Raw genomic sequence first — 16,521 nt, forward strand, 5'->3', positions numbered from 1 at the left:
AGGAGCCAAATGGCCTAATTCTGCTCCTATATTTGTGGTCTAGTTAATGACAATGCAAGGTAATCATAGATATTCTATTAGCTCCCCAAATATATCCCACGATTAAGGTTTGCCTTATATCTTCAAAGCATTTTATTGACATGAAGCTTCTAAGCAAGTTTCAGATCCATCCAAATGCCTAGGAAATGTGGTCATACCTAGGAAATACCATTAATGTGGTCATACCTTTCTTATTTCTCAGTTCCACCCATAACACTTCACTGGTCGAGTTCTCAGTTCTGCCTTGACTGAGCACTACTGTGACATTTTCCCTGACGAGTAACACTACCCCTCCTCCTTTAGTACCACCCACTCTGTCATATTCAACTATCAAGAGGTTATTTCCACTATCCTGCCTGGCATCCCCACAGTTCTAACTGCGCAAATATGAAGAAGGAAAGCACTAAATAAACTGGGGGAAAATGATCTGCCTACAGCTTTTACACCTCCTTGCACTCAAACCTCTACTCACTGCCTTGATGAGATAAAACCACAAAAACCCCACTCTAGCACTGTCCAACCAGCCACTCCAACAACAGCCACTTTACCCTATTTTATATCGTCCTTGCCAATCAATCCCGATCACTGATTGGCTGCTTCTCAAAACACCATACCGCTGTGAATCAATACCTTATGTACTCATTGGTGAACCTGAGTGAGCTACGTCTTCTCATGCTTTGTATCGCGGATAGGCTGCATAGAGCTGAGAGGTGATGTTACAGCTACATATATTGGGCCCTGGTCAGACCCCACTTGGAGTACTGTGCTCATTTCTGGTCACCTCACTACAGGAAAGATGTGGAAGCTTTAGAAAGAGTGCAGAGGAGATTTACAAGTACGTTGCCTGGACTGGGGAGCATGTCTTATGAGAACAGGGTGAGTGAACTTGGCCTTTTCTCCTTGGAGCAACACAGGATGAGAGGTGACCTGATAGAGGTGTATAAGATGATGAGAGGCATTGACCATGTGGATAGTCAGAGGCTTTTTCCCACGGCTGAAATGGCTACCACGAGAGGGTACAGTTTTAAGCTGCTTGGAAGTAGGTGCGGAGGAAATGTCAGGGGTAAGTTTTTTACGCAGAGTGGTGAGTGCTTGGAATGGGCTGCCAGTGATGGTGGTGGAGGCAATAAGGTCTTTTAAGAAACTCTTGGATAGGTAAATGGAGCTTAGAAAAATAAGAGGGCTATGGGTAACCGTAGATAATTTCTAAAGTAAGTACATGTTTGGTCCAGCATTGTGAGCCAAAGGGCCTGTATTGTGCTGTAGGTTTTGTTTCTATGTTTCTACAATGCTTACCCATGCCTGATCTATACTTTCTCTATTGTGACAATTCAGGTTCTCTTCAGATGTTTCTTAAACATTATTTACTTCCTTCACCCCTAATAGATAGTGTGCTGCAGACTCCAAGCATTCTTTGGAGGAAAGCAAATACCCTCTTAATGTCATTCCCTCCCATTGTTTAGATACCATTTTCATTTTTATTGTCAATTCCATCTATGCTCCTCACAGTTTTGTACACTCACATCACTCTCCCATCAACCTTGTCCTCTCCAAGGAAAACAGATCCAACCCTTCCCAGTCTCCCTTCATCACCGAAACAGCCAAGAAAAAATCCTCAAGAATCTCCACTGCAGTGTCCCCTGCACTGTCATAATCTTGCAGAGCTCTGAAGATGTCCCAGCACTCTGTTCCCACTGCTCTTTGACCAAAAGAATGCTGAAACCCTCCCTTGCCTACCCTACCCCTACGACAGGTATAAAGCATGCCTGCTGCCTATATCATATGGCTGAACAAGTACAGAGCTGAGAGAGCTACAGTCCCCAGTAATCATCCACTCACACAAGGCAGGCAGGTTTCTATCTTATATTCTTTATTACTGAAATGTCTGTTACATCATTAGGGGGCCTCTGCTTTTCCATTCTCACACACTCGGCAGAGGTTGCAGACCCCATGGGATTAGACACAGATTCTTGCCGTTAATTCCATTAATACAACAAACAGGATAACCCGCATTGCAATGTTAGTCTTACGGCCTGTCTTGGGAGAGAGGGGGAAGTGTCACCCCCCCCTTGACCTGTCTGGGTGGGGGAGTACAGAGGGTTGGAGGGGGTCATTGTTGAGACATGACAGACAGCCCAACTCAGGCACTATTCAGGTCAGGTCCCCAAACAGCCAATTACAGCTTGGGGTCGGAGCAGTGCTTGAGTGGGCCAACTTGAGTTTGAGCAGAGTGCACTCTTGAGCTGACCAATGGTGGCCATTGTGTCTCAGGTCATTAATGAACTCAGTTGACCAGTGGCAGCCAGAGTCTCTCTGGTCATTGGCCAGCCAAGCTGACCAATGGCAGCCAATGTCTCCCTGGGTGCTGGCCAGCCAGGCTGACAAATGACAGCCAAAGAGCAGCCAGGCTGACGAATGAAACCAAAGTCTTTCTGGTCATTGGTCAGCCAAACTGACCAATGGTGGCCAGAATCTCAGCCCCTTCCTGATTTTGTTCTTTTGGTTTCAGAAGCCAGATTTTTGGTAGTTCAGAGTAACAACCAGCCCCACCCCTGCTCCCGGAGCTGTGCTAGGGTTGAGGCACTTGTTGGTTGGGTCTTCTTCCACCCCCTCGAGCATACAGTGAGGGTTTGGGATGCACCCAGAGACATAAGATAGTACCGTCTGGGGTGAGCCAGGGGAGGAGAGGGTCAGTTTTGGCCATCGGGAATGAAAGGGGATGGGATTCCCAGGGTCACGGGTAACGTTTCCAATGCAGGGTCACCCCTACCCTCTGCCACCAATGGGGCAGGAAATGGGAAAGAGGTTAGGTTGTCTGCTTGCCCCCACAACCCTAACTGACCTGACGCAGGAACCACACATACCAACACCAAGGGCCGTTGGCAATCGTTGGGGTCCACAAGGATTGCCCGTTCCCCTTTGCCCTATTCCAATATCACCCCCCCCCACCAACCTATTCTCAACCCAGCTGGACCACCAACCCCCTTGCCTAGCCCTGGGACTGCATGGAGGTGGTAGAGGAGCCCGAGGTGAGGGAGAGCCGGAAGACGGGAAGGGGGGAGCTGCAACTTGTGGTGATGGGTAGGCATTAGCAGAGTCTGGCCAGTTATCTGGTGACGGCCCCTGGACCCCTGCCCTCGGTGTCACTGCCGGTGTCCGAATCTGTCAGCGTCAGCTCGATAGTCATAAGCACACGCTGGCCGTCCCCAGCCCTGGCCGGTGCCCCTGCATTGCCCCTCCCAGCGCCCCCCCGGCGGGCTAACCGCTATTTCCGCTCCCTCTTGGACTCCGAGGTCTTCGCCTTCTTCTCACTGGCCCCCTTGCCGCTCTTGCTCTGGTCCAGGGTGGCGTAGAGGACAGGGCCCTGACCGGGAGAGAGGCCGCATGGAGATCAGCCCATCCCCGTCACCTTCACTGTCCCTCCACTCACAACCCACCCTCCATCCTCACCACCGATCCAGCACCACCCGTTCCTCCCTTCACCACCCCTCCCTCCCTCTCTCCATCCGTCACCAATCCAGTAGCCCCCTTCCCTCCCTTCATCACCTCCCTCCCTCCCACCCACCCACCCATTACCACAATTTACTTCCCTCCCACCATTCATCCCTTCACAGACCATCCAGAGTACTGGAATAACCCCCTCCCATCCCTTCAGGAACACTCTGCTCCTTTCCCTTCCTGACCTCCCTACCCCCTCCCCTCACATCCTGCAATTGTTGCTCCTCCTTTCTCCCCTCAATCCACTTTGGTCACCTCCCATTTTCCTCACTCATCTACTCTCTTCACCATTCTCTATTACATCCCTTTTTGATCCTCCCTCCCCTTACCTTTAATCCATCCTACCCCAAGACTCTATTCCACTGCCAATACCTTACCAAATTACCTCATCCCTTACCCATTTCCCCTCTACCTATAAACTTGCCATCCCCCGAGCCCTCCCTCCACACCTTCTCCAGTCCCTTGACCCCTCCCTTCCAAACACTCCTCCGAAACCTCTATCCACTGGACAGACAGCTCCCTCCACTTCCCCTCCCCTTCCCTCCCCCCTCCCACCTTGCCCATGATCTCTCCCATGTACCCCTCTTTCCCAGACCTCAGTAAGATCAGGGGGACTGGTCATCCTGGGAAATGGGAAGTCCTCTCCGATCCGCCGGCAGAGAGCTCCAGACTTAGAACCCTCCCTTCCACCCGCCAGGTTTCATACTCACCTTAGTCCCAGTCCCAGACTTCCCGCTGGCCTTTCCACGTTCTGCAGCACTGCAGGGGGATCAAAGTGAACATATCATGGTTATTTAGGATATCAGGGCTCTGATCTGGTGGTTTATACACAGAATCACAGATCTCCAGGCAGGGATCTAATCCGGGGGTGTAGGGAGACGGTATATATCCAACAACGGATCTCTGGAAGTGGGTTATAGGCTGAAGTCTAATCCAAGAGTTCAGGAGGTCTACATATACAATAGAACCCCAAGAGTGGGTTACTGCTGGGAATTAATCTAGGGTTTCAGGTATTTATATATGGAAATACAGTGGGAGTGAGTTACAATTTGAAATCTAATCTAATCCTGGAGGTTGGGATCTCATCCAAGGGTTTGGTGAGTTTATATAGTAAATCCCTGGGAGTGGATTACAAACTGGGATCTGATCAACTATTATCTTGCACTCTCTTTCGCTCACTCACTTTCATTTTTTCATGTTCTCCCACATTCTTCCGTTTCTACATTCACCTTTCCTCATTTTCTTCATTTCTCTCATTCCTTTCTCATTTCCTCATTCTCTCTCGCTGATTAACTTCATTTCTATCTTACATTTTCTTTATCTCTCTCATTATCATACACTCTGTCTCTCATTCTCTCTTCCACTCCCTGTCTCTCTCTCTCCCAGATGCCTCCATGTCTTGTTTTTCTCATTCTATCTCTCTCCTTCATTGTTGGTCTCTCTCATTCTCTCAGTCCCTTCACCTCCCCCTCTCATTCTCTCATTCCTTCTGTCTCTCTCTGTCTCATTCCCTCATTTACCTGGCTCCTTTGAAGAAGATGGTCTCACTCCTTGCCCGTCTCCGGACAATGTAGCGGAACAGGTATAGTCCTCCAACAATTAGTAGAATGATCCCAAGGAAGGTGCCAATGATAGCACCCGACACAACTCCAGCACCGATGGGGGGAACTGTGGAGAGCACACAGAGGAAACCTTACACCAAGTACTTGCAGTAATGTCCCACCACCAAGATCACCATGATGCCTCTGTACAAATCCCCAGCAACTGTATTTCAACTGTGCAACCCCTCAACCTGCCTCTGTCATCCCAGACTTGGTATCTTGAATCCCTTTAGCCCTTACACCAATCCCAGTCTCTGTAATACCCTCCAGCACCTATACTCTCCTCATCTCTTTAACCCTCCTTGACACATTCACCCCTATCTATCTCATGACCCACTCAGGCCCCTACACCCCTCGCTCTCTCCATGACCCACTCCAGTCTGTAGGGCTGTCATCCAGCCAATGATACTCGTGCCTCCAGCTCCTTGTGTCCGACTTTCTGGAATTCCCAGAAGAGTTTGTGCATCTCCCCTCTCTCCCTCCTCTCCCTAGGCTGAGCTTGACTTGTGTAAAGCTGATTGTTCAGTACACTTTACAACACTTCAGGTATTTTGAAGCAGTTGATGCAAATGACATAGTCATGAGGGTTGGGCTGACATAGTGTGTTAAATGTCTACACAGGATGTATGTGGATTGGCTTACTTCTGTCGTAGACTGTCAGATGAACATCTGATGAGGTTCCAATCACATCTGGAGGGTTCTTGACATCACAGGTGTAGGTACCATTGTCGATGTAGTCCAGATTTCGGATGACAATTGAACCATCGTGCTTGGATATATCCCCAACCCATTCCACTCTCCCTTTGAATTGGCCCCACTTCTCAATGTAAGGAACTCCATTGCCATAGTGAAAGATCTGTAAAGTGAATAAAGTGAATATTCGTATACTGTCCCATCACATATTCCCAGGACATGGGTCAGACACACAGTGAAACTCCCTCCACACTGTCCCATCACACACTCCCAGGGCACAGGTCAGACACAGAGTGAAGCCCCCTCTACACTGTCCTGTCATACAGCTCCAGGGTAAAATATAATCTTCTTTGAAGAATCCACAGATGCACTGTATGTGTACAGGATGTTCACACACTCCCTGCATTCCCCAGTATCAGATTTCGGAGGGCCTCCCATTGAGCAACCCACAGTTGTCAGATCAGCTGCTTCTTCCATTATTCCATCTTGCTGAGCTTGGCTGTGCTACATTAGGGGCTCATTACCCCTTCAGCCTGAGCTCCAACTAGCACATAGGTAGTACCTAGCACCTTCCAGTGCTGACCATACACTTTCCAACCACAGCAGCACTCACCGAGATAATTTCTCTGGAGTTGTCAGGGCGGAATCTCCAGCTCAGTGTGGTGAGATCAGAGACGTACTCACTGGACCAGAATCCACAGTACAGCGTCACATCCGAGCCGACAGTTTTGTGGAGATTATGGTGCGTGGACACCGAGATGGCATGTGTGGAGCTCAGCACTGACCAATGAAAAGAGAATCAGGTTAATCCAGCTCCCTCACCCTTCTACCCCAGAACCCCATATCACTGGCTGTGTCCCAATTGATGTTAATCCAGCTCCCTCATCCTGCAATCTGTTAAGCATGCCATTGCATGCAGGGGTCAGACACAGGATGAAGCTCCTTCTACACTGTCCCATCACACACTTCCAGGACACGAGTCAGAAAAAGAGTGCTGTTTCCACTCTGTTCCACCACATGCTCCCAGATCATGGGTGGATGAAAGGTTTGCTGAGTAGCAGGTGGCAGAGGATTGTGGTGGATGATTATATTTCTGATTGGAAGCCTGTGAGTAGCAATTGTACTACAGGGGTTGGTGATGCAATACTTGTTTCTGAAATTTATCAATGACCCGGATGTGATGTAGATGATACTATCAGTAGGTCATCTTGATAGGAGCATTTCTGCTCCAGATGGTGAAGGAAGCTTGTGCAGTGCTACAGCAGGACATAGATCAGTTGGAAGGCTGGGCAGAACACTGGCAGTTGCAGTTTAATTCCAACCAGTGCCAGCTGTTGCACTTTGAAGGGTAAACAAGGGTAAACAGTAGCATGGTAGTTAGTGTACACTATTACAGCTCAGGGCTTTGGAGGTCTGTTCCAATGCCATCTGTAAGACCTTTTGTATGTTCCTTCCCTCAAGCACCTGCATTTCCTTTGGGTGCTCCAATTTCCTCCCACAGTACAATGATGTACCAGTTAGTAAGTTAATTGGTTATTATAAATTGCCCAGTGATTAAGCTAGGGTTAATTAGATGGGTTGCTGGGCTAGAATGGCCTGTTCCACACTGTATCTTTAAATAAAAATAAACAACAGATGTGCTCAGTGGTCAGGCCTTGGGGAATACTGGCATTCAAATTTATAGTTCCTCCAAAATGGGAACACAGGTTGATCTGGTAAAGGTGTATAGCATGCTACCAGAGATTCCTCTGGAACACTCATTATGGAGCAGAGGGGTACAAGTGATGACACAGACAGACAATGTGGTAAAAAAGACATTTAACACACAGGTCTTCATCAGTCACGGCAGTCAGTATAGGAATTGGTTCAGTTGTATAAGTTGCTGGTGAGGTGACAGTTGGAGCTTTGGTCACCCTCTGATAGGAAAGATTGCAGAGGGGATTTACAGGAATGTTGATAGGATACAGGGTCTGAGTTACAGGTAGAGGTTGGCCAGGCTAGGTTTTTATTACGCAGAACATATGCGACTAAGGGGAGATCTCATAGAAGTGTTTAAGATCATGAGAGGTGCAGATAAGGTGGATGGGTACAGTCTCTTCCCCAGGGTGGGGGAGAAAGTAGATGGTACCAATCTCTTCCTGGGGTGGGGGACAAAGTAAATGGTACCAGTCTCTTCCTCAGGGTGGGGAATTACAAATCTAGGGGGAATAGGTTTTAGAGTGAGGGGTAAGATTTAAAAGGGACCTGTGGAGCAACTTCTTCACTCAAAGGCTGGTGAGTACATGGATCAAACTTCCAGAGGAAGTATTTGAGGCACATAAGAAGCACTTGGATAGGCCTTTGTGAGAAAGGATTTGTTCTTAGAGGGAAATGGGCCAGATGCAGGAAATTAGGTGGGCACCATGTTGGGTGAAGGACATGTATCACTGCTGCATTGCACTTTGGCTCTCTGCTGGCCTTTGTCAGCCTGGACATCAACTATAGCAGCTTGGATGTCAGGTTATAAGTTTATAAAGCATCAATTAGACCTGACTTACAGAATCAGATGAGGTTCTGGTGCCCCACACAATAGGAAGGATGGGACTGCATCGGGGAGGGTGCAAAGGAGATTCACCAGGATGCTGTCTGCATTAGTTTGAAGGAGAAACTGGATGTACAGGCTTTGTATTCCTTGGAGTAGAAGAGGCCTTGGGATTACTTTGGGATAACCTAATTGAATTGTACATAAGAATGAGAGAACAGACAGGGTATACAGTAGGAATCTGTTTGCTTTGGTGGGGTTGCTTAAAGCAAGAGGGTTTAGATATCTGATTGCATGATTCCATAAACTCACTCTAAGCATCCCATCACACTCCCAGGGTCAGACAAAGAGTGAAGCTCCCTCTACACCACCCCAGCACACACTCCTGAGATTAGACACAGAGTGAAGCTCCTCCTACACTGTCCCATCACACACTCCCAGGACACGGGTCAGACACAGAGTGAAGCTCCCCCTAAACTGTCCCATCACACACTCCCAGGACACGGGTCAGACACAGAGTGAAGCTCCCTCTACACTGTCCCATCACACACTCCCAGGGTACAGATCAGACACAGAGTGAAGCTCCCTCTACACTGTCCCATCACACACTCCCAGGACACGGGTCAGACACAGAGTGAAGCTCCCCCTAAACTGTCCCATCACACACTCCCAGGACACGGGTCAGACACAGAGTGAAGCTCCCTCTACACTGTCCCATCACACACTCCCAGGGTACAGATCAGACACAGAGTGAAGCTCCCACTACACTGTTCCATCACACACTCCCAGGACACAGGTCAGACACAGAGTGAAGCTCCCTCTACACTGTTCCATCACACACTCCCTGGGTCAGATACAGAGTGAAGATTTCTCCATTGATTTCCTGTCCTTGCTCTCTGTGAAAGAGAAGGATTATCAATTTATTTCAGTGACTGGATTCCATACTCCACCTCCAGCCATAGCCATCCCACAGGATGGCATTCCAGGGAAAGTTGCATGGGCTCTGGCATTCCGTGGGAACAGAATAGCAAACAACTGAAAGGGCCTGGTTAGGTGTTTGTCTTCAGAAGCATTAAACGTACCCCACATCTTTTCATACTAACTGGGCAGCCCAGTCTCTGTCGGTGGAATTAACCTCTCACCACCCCCATTCTGACATACGCTGAGTGGCCTGTCCACTATTGGAGGAGTGGAGGGGGAAAGGGAATTAACCTTCTCACTTCCTTCTCTGCACCTCCACACTGGGCGGTCCAGGCTGTTTCCTATTGGGCTATTAATTCTCTCTCCTCACCCCCAGAGGCACACACCAGGCAGCCTGTCCCATATCAATGAGATAAACCTGCTCACCCTCTCCCCCACCCACCCACACGAGGCAGCCTATCCCGTATCTATAAATTTAACCCCCTTGTTCACTCTCCCCACACAGACACCCACACGGTGCAGCCTGTCTCATACCTGCGAGATTAACCCTCTCTCCCCACCCACTCACCCACCCACACACACCAGGTAGTCTGTCTCATATCTATAAAATTAACCTCCTTGCCCCCTCTCCCCACAAAGACACCCACACCAGGCAGCCTGTCCCATATCAGTGAGATTAACCCCCTCACCCTACCCACCCACCCACACCAAGCAGCCTGTCTCATACGCACGGCACAAACCCCCTCATGCCCCATTGACCATGTAGCACCGACTGGAGTTGGGGTGAAGGGGCCATTGCTGTGCATCTTACCAGAGAGTGCGTAGAGCACGGCGACACAGCAGACAGATGCAGCTTTCCCGTTATGGCACATGCCTGCGCCAGGAGCTTGTGTTCGAGGGAACGATGAAGGTAGAGAGGATCTCCCTGGCGTTTAGTAATGCCCTGCTGTTACTCAGCCAGCCCCTGTCCTGCGCTCTATCTCGATAACAGAGTGCCAGCGGCTACTTTTAAGGCACATTGAACCCACCCCTTGGATGTCAGTGGGGCAGGGTGGGCTGGACCGGTTGGCAGTGACAGGGAGCAGGGCTGCACTGGGCGGGCATTCAGATCACGTACAAAGAAACAAGTGTTTGGTGGCAGAGCGCGCACACTCGAACACTCACACACACACAAGCACAGAGAATTCCAGGGATTGTTCTGGAACAAAGGAGGGAGTCTACTCATCCATCGGCACACGGGGGAGATGTCACTGAGAGACTGCCGCTGGCATTACCAGTTAACTGCCTGCTCTCTGAAAACTTCACTCTGTCCCACAGGGCATGGCGAGGCAGAAGTTTTATAGCATGCTAATCTTCGGGTTTGGGGGTTTATATATACATAACAAACCCCCAGGAAGGGATTACAGGATGGGATCTAATTCTGGAATTTGTGGTGTTTATATGTAGATTAACAGGTCCACAGGAATGGGTTACAGGCTGGGATCCAATCCAGGGGTTTTGGGAGATTGATTAAGTATATATAATTACTGAATGCTGGGAGTGAGTTAGAGGCTGCTATCTAATCCAGTGGTTTAGGGGTGTACGTACAGAATAAGAGATGCTCAGGAGTGACTTACAGGTTGGGATCTGGGTTTTATATATACCCAAGAGGATCAGGGTTTATTTTTTATAGAGTAATAGATTCCTAGAAGTAAGTTATAGACTGGGATTTAATCCAGAAGTTCTTAGTGTTAAAATATAGCTCAGGAACAGGCCTTACCACCCATGATGTTGTACCAAACTAACTAACTAACTGACTGAACCAATTCCTTCTGCCTACACAACATCCATATTCTTCCATTCTATGAATATTCATGTACCTATCCAAGAGCCTCTTAAATGCCTTTGTCATACTTGCCTCTATTACCACCCCTGGTAGTGCATTCCCAGCACCCACCATTCTCTGTAAAGAACTTGCACCCTTTAACATTAACCACATGCTTATAGTATTAGGCATTTCAACCCTATGAAAAAGTTACCGGAAGCCCGCTCTATCTTATAATTTTATAAACTTCTATCAAGTTTCCCCTTAGCCTCTGATACTCCAGGGGGAGAAGAAACAGGATTGTCCAAACTCTCCTTTAATCCAGGCAGCATTGTGGTGAACCTCTTTTGCATTCTCTCCAAAGCCTCCACATTCTTCCAGAAATGAATGGAATTTTCCAGGTGTGGCTTAACCAGAGCTTGATAAAGCTGCCACATAACCCCCTGAATCTACAGCTCAGTGCCTTGATTAATAAAGCATATCCTATGCCTTCTTTACTACCCTATTAACCTGTTCAGCCACTGTTTTCAGGGAGCTATAGACTTGGACTCCACGATCTCTCTGCAATGACCTCCCAAAGTGCAACACTTCACACTTGGGTGAGTTAAACTGCACCTACTCCATCTATTTTGCCATCTATGTCTGCAACCGATCTATATGCCACTGTATTCTTTGGCAATCTTTCACTCTATCCACCGCACAAACAACCTTTTGTATCACCTGGGAACTTCCTAACATATCCATCCATGTTTTCATCCAAGTTTTTTATGGAATATTACTACTCATTGACCCCCCTCCAGAATATGTTTCATTGATGATTATCATCAACCTTCCGTGGGCAAGTCAATTCTGAATCCAGATGGCAAAGTCACTGTAGATCCCATGCATCTTAATCTTCTGGATCATCCTTTAACAAGGTAATAGATCCCTAGAGTGACTCACAAGCTGAGATTTAATCCAGGGGTGTATATAGATATATATGAAATAATATATTCTTGGGAATGGGTTTGAGGCTTTGATCTAATGCTGGATTTCTGATCTGGGTTGTGGGTTACAGGCTGGAAACAAATCCAGGAGTTCATATATAGAATAAACAATTTCTAGGAGTGAGTTACAGACTGGGATCTCATCTGTGGGGTTGGAAGGTTTATATATGGGTTTGGAATGTTTAAACTAATTTGGTGGGGGGGGGGGGATGGAACCAAAGTGAAGGGACTCAGGATAGTTAAAAAGCAAAGATGGCATGCAGTCAGACTATCAGAAACTGGCAGATAGATGATAGGACATAATTGCAGCCAGCAGGCTGAGTATCAGAGCATTAGGGATGCAGAATCAAAAAGCATAGCAAATACATTACTCAAAGTGTTATATTTCAGTGCATGGAATACAAGAAGTAATGTGATATCGTATTTCATCTTTTCTCTTCTTATGATTCTTTTAGTTGCTCTCTGTAGTTCTTTAAAAGCTTCTCAATCCTTTGTCTTCCCACTAATTTTTGCTTTGTTGTATGCCCTCTTTTGTTTTAACATTGGCTTTGACTTCCTTTGTCAGTTGTACTATTTTGCCATTTGAGTATTTTTTCAATTTTGGGATACATCTATCCTGCATCTTTCTCAATTTTCCCAGAAACTTATGCCATTGCTGCTTATGCCATTCCAACCTGTTGGAATTCTTTGAGGAGATATGCAGTGGATGTTGTATATTTGGACTTTCAGAAGACCTTTGACAAGGTGCAACGCATGAGGCTGCTTAGCAAATTAAGAGCCCATGGTATTACCGGGAAGTTACTGGCATGGTTAGAGCACTGGCCGTTTGGTAGGAGACAGTGAATGGGAATAAAAGGATCCTTTTCTGGTTGGCTGCCAATGACTAGTGGTGTTCTGTAGGGGTCGGTGTTGGAACCACTTCTTTTTATGCTGTATATAAATGATTTAGATGATGGAATAGATGGCTTTGTTGTCAAGTTTGTAGATGATACAAAGATTTGTGGAGAGGCAGGTAGTGTTGAGGAGACAGGTAGGCTGCAGAAAGACTTAGGCAGATTAGGGGAATGGGTAAGAAAGTGACAAATGAAATACAATGTCGGAAAGTACATGGTCATCCACTTTGGTAGTAGAAATAAATGTGCAGACTATTTTCTAAATGGGGAGGGGGGGAGAATCCAAAAATCTGAGATGCAAAGGGACTTGGGAGCCCTTGTGCAGAACCCGGTAAAGGTTAACTTGCAGGTTGAGTTGGTGGTGAGGAAGGGAAATGCAATGTTAGCATTCATTTCAAGAGATCTAGAATGGAAGAGCAGGATTGCGATGCTGAGGCTTTATAAGTCACTGGTGAGTATTGTGAAGAATTTTGTGCTCATCATCTTAGAAAAGAGGTGCTGGCATTGGAGAGGGTTCAGAGGAGGTTCACCAGGATGATTCCAGGAATGAAAGGATTTTCATACGAGGAACGTTTGATGGCTCTGGATTTGTACTCACTGGAATTTAGAAGGATGGGAGGGGGGCGGGGTTCAACGAAACCTTTCAAATATTAGACCATAAAATATAGGGGCAGAACTAGGCCATTTGGCCCATCAAGTCTGCTCCGCCATTCAATCATGGGCTGATCCAATTCTTCCAGTCATCCCCACTCCCCTACTTCCACACCATACCCTTTGATGCTCTGGCTAATCAAGAACCTATCTATCTCTGCCTTAAATACACCCAATGACTTGGCCTCCACAGCCGTTCGTGGCAACAAATTCCACAGATTTACCACCCTCTGACTAAAGTAATTTCTCCACATCTCAGTTCTAAAAGGATGTCCTTCAATTCTGAAGTCTTGCCCTCTTGTCCTAGAATCCCCTACCATGGGAAATAACTTTGCCATATCTAATCTGATCAGGCCTTTAAATATTCGGAATGTTTCTATGAGATCCTTCCCTCATTCTCCTGAACTCCAGGGAATACTGTCAAAGAGCTACCAGACGTTCCTTATACAGTAACCCTTTTGACAGGCCTAGACAGAGTAGATGTGGAAAGGATATTTCCCATGGTGGGAGAGTCTAGGACAAGAGGGCACAGCCTCTGGATAGAGGAGAGTCCATTTAAAACAGAGATGCAGAGAAATTTCTTTAGCCAGAGGGTGGTGAATTTGTGAAATTTGATACCACAGGCAGCTGTGGAGGCCTGATTATTGGGTGTATTTAAGGCAGAGCTTGATAGGTGCTTGATAAGTGCTTAATTGGACATGACATCAAAGGTTACAGGGAGAAAGTGTGAGTGTGGGGCTGAGGAGGCGATAAAAGGAACATCCAAGAATTAGGCCTTTTAGCCCATCGAGTCTGCTCCACCACGATTAAATGGTGGAACAGACTCGATGGGCTAAAAGGCCTAATTCTTCTCCTATGTCTTATGGTCTTATATAGGATAACAGATTTCCAGGAGTGAGTAGAAGGCTGGGATCTAATCCAGGAGTTCAAAAATTTATATACAAATTACTTGGCTGGGATCAAATCATGCATGCAGTTGTGTACTTTTAGTACTGGATTTGAAGCTTGTGCCTGTATAGCATTTTGTTTTACAATAAGAGATTAGCTCTAAGTTTAACTGTGAATAAGGAAGGCAAAACTTGTGTTTGTTTAAATTAATTGGGAATGTAAAATCAGTCAAAGAGCCCAAGACTGTCAGTGAAAATCATGCCTACTTACTCAGATCTTACAATATCCCCATTTATTCTTTCATGTTCCATCGACTTTCTACCCTGCCCCCCCCACCCCCACCCCCACACTGCATAGACAGCCCAGATTCGCACAGGGTATCAGCCAATTACCCACCAATGCTGTACATACATGTACAGGTGCTGTGAAAGACACTCTTGCCACACCATCATTGGCACATGGCATCAGCGAAGTTCCTTTCACAATAAAAGCATATATCAAACACAAATTATAGGCAATTTTTACAAGTAAAACAAAATTGGAACCAAACAAATCCATATAATGAATGCAAAGTGGTCATAGTGTTGCTAACTGTAGTGACAGGAATTTTCCTGGCTGGTTAATAAACAAATTTCTGAATCTGGTGGTGGCGGACTTCAGGCTTCTGTACCTCCTAAGTAACACACACACCACTCACAAAATGTAGAAGGAGAACTCAACAGGTCTGACATCATCTATGGAAATTAATAGATAGTTAACGTTTTGGGCCGTGAAGTTCCTCTAGCATTTTGTGTGTGTTGCTTTAGATTTCTAGACTTCCTCATGTTTATGATTCTGTGCTTTCTGCAGAATGCAAGAAGATGGTGTGTCTCAGAAGGTGGTGATCTTTGATAACAGCTGTTGCTTTATTGAGGGGAGAGAAGTGCCCATGATAAATTGTGCAGAGTCCTCTATTCTTTGCATCTTAAGGGAACGCAATTTTAGCAAGAATGCAAACTCCATACAGCCCCAGAGGTCAGGATCAAATCCAGTTCACTGGAGTGCTAGGCAGTGGTACTACTCGCTGCACCACTATGCCATGCAATGGAGTTTCTGTAGCAGAAGCATGTTAACAAAGTGAGCATTATTCCTTTCAAGGGTCAGAATCATGTTTATTATCACTAATGTATGTTGTGAAAACTTGTTTTGTGGCAGCAGTACAATGCAAGGCATAAAATGATTATACATTACAAAAATATATAACACAAAAAAGGCAATGTGTGTTCATGGGTTCTTGGATCATTCAGAAATCTGATGGTAGAGGAGAAGAACGTTTCTGAATTATTGAGTGTGTGTCTTCAGACGCTTGTACCAGCTCTCCAATGGCAGTAATGAGAAGAAGACATGTCTCGGATGGTGAGGATCTTTAATGATGGACGCTGCCTTCTTAAGGTACTGCCTCTTGAGGATGATCTTGATGGTGGGAGGGCTGTGCCAGTGATGGAGCTGACTGTGTCTACAACCCTCTGCAGCTTTTTGCAATTTTTTGCACTAGAGCCTCCATATCATGCTGTGATGCACGTCACTCTGGGGAATGGAGTATAAGATGCATGGATCAGATATTTAGTATTAGGTCCAACAAAGGATGACTAACATCCTCGAAAAAATTGAGCATCTGGAAGTGGCAGGTAAGGGGAAAATGGAAACTAAGTCTCTATCCTGGTAATCCCAGTGTCCTGATGTATTTTATCCCAGGGTCACCTGAGAACTTGCTGCTGAAAAGTTGAAGTAATCTTTTCAAATTTTCATGAAATCCTGAGATTCAAGACAGTTTCATTCAACTGGAAAATATCAAATGTAATTTTTTAATCAAGAAGACAGGGAGAGAGAACCCAGGAAATAATGGGTCAGTCACCTTAAACCTGTCACAGTAAATGTTAAAAGTTACTACAGATGTTCTTGAAAAGTTTGAAGTGATCAGCCCAAGTCAGAGTGGTATTAGAGTCATTGAGTGAAACAGTAGAGAGGCAAATTCTCCATGCTGATG

General features: G+C 46.4%; 1 protein-coding gene and 1 long non-coding RNA gene across 2 annotated transcripts in view; both read right to left on the reverse strand.

Moving 5' to 3' along the window:
* Positions 1–1,888: 1,888 nt before the first annotated feature.
* LOC132380910 (myelin protein P0-like) lies at positions 1,889–13,780 on the reverse strand. The gene is made up of 6 exons (XM_059949834.1): positions 10,085–13,780; positions 6,445–6,611; positions 5,781–5,994; positions 5,058–5,205; positions 4,248–4,296; positions 1,889–3,403 (listed from the first exon to the last, which is right to left on the reverse strand). Exons 1-6 carry the CDS (start codon positions 10,143–10,145, stop codon positions 3,305–3,307), a joined length of 738 nt encoding a protein of 245 aa, XP_059805817.1. The 5' UTR covers positions 10,146–13,780; the 3' UTR covers positions 1,889–3,304.
* A 1,207-nt stretch (positions 13,781–14,987) lies between these two features.
* The window catches only part of LOC132380912 (uncharacterized), a 57,959-nt gene continuing 56,425 nt past the window's right edge, over positions 14,988–16,521 (reverse strand). The window contains exon 3 of the long non-coding RNA XR_009507876.1: positions 14,988–16,061. This is a non-coding gene — a long non-coding RNA (uncharacterized LOC132380912). The remainder of the gene's footprint in view (positions 16,062–16,521) is intronic.

This window comes from Hypanus sabinus, chromosome 25 (genome assembly GCF_030144855.1).
Source record: "Hypanus sabinus isolate sHypSab1 chromosome 25, sHypSab1.hap1, whole genome shotgun sequence".
In the NCBI taxonomy this organism is placed as follows: domain Eukaryota; kingdom Metazoa; phylum Chordata; class Chondrichthyes; order Myliobatiformes; family Dasyatidae; genus Hypanus; species Hypanus sabinus.

What these genes read in the sequence shown, in the direction of transcription:
- LOC132380910 (XM_059949834.1), bottom strand. Translation starts at nt 10,145, where the DNA reads ATGTGCCATAACGGGAAAGCTGCATCTGTCTGCTGTGTCGCCGTGCTC. An exon ending in TCTGACAGTCTACGACAGAA is followed by an intron (nt 5,206 to 5,780) that starts GTAAGCCAATCC and finishes TGCTCTCCACAG; the next exon opens with TTCCCCCCATCGGTGCTGGA. An exon ending in ATCTTCTTCAAAGGAGCCAG is followed by an intron (nt 4,297 to 5,057) that starts GTAAATGAGGGA and finishes ATCCCCCTGCAG; the next exon opens with TGCTGCAGAACGTGGAAAGG.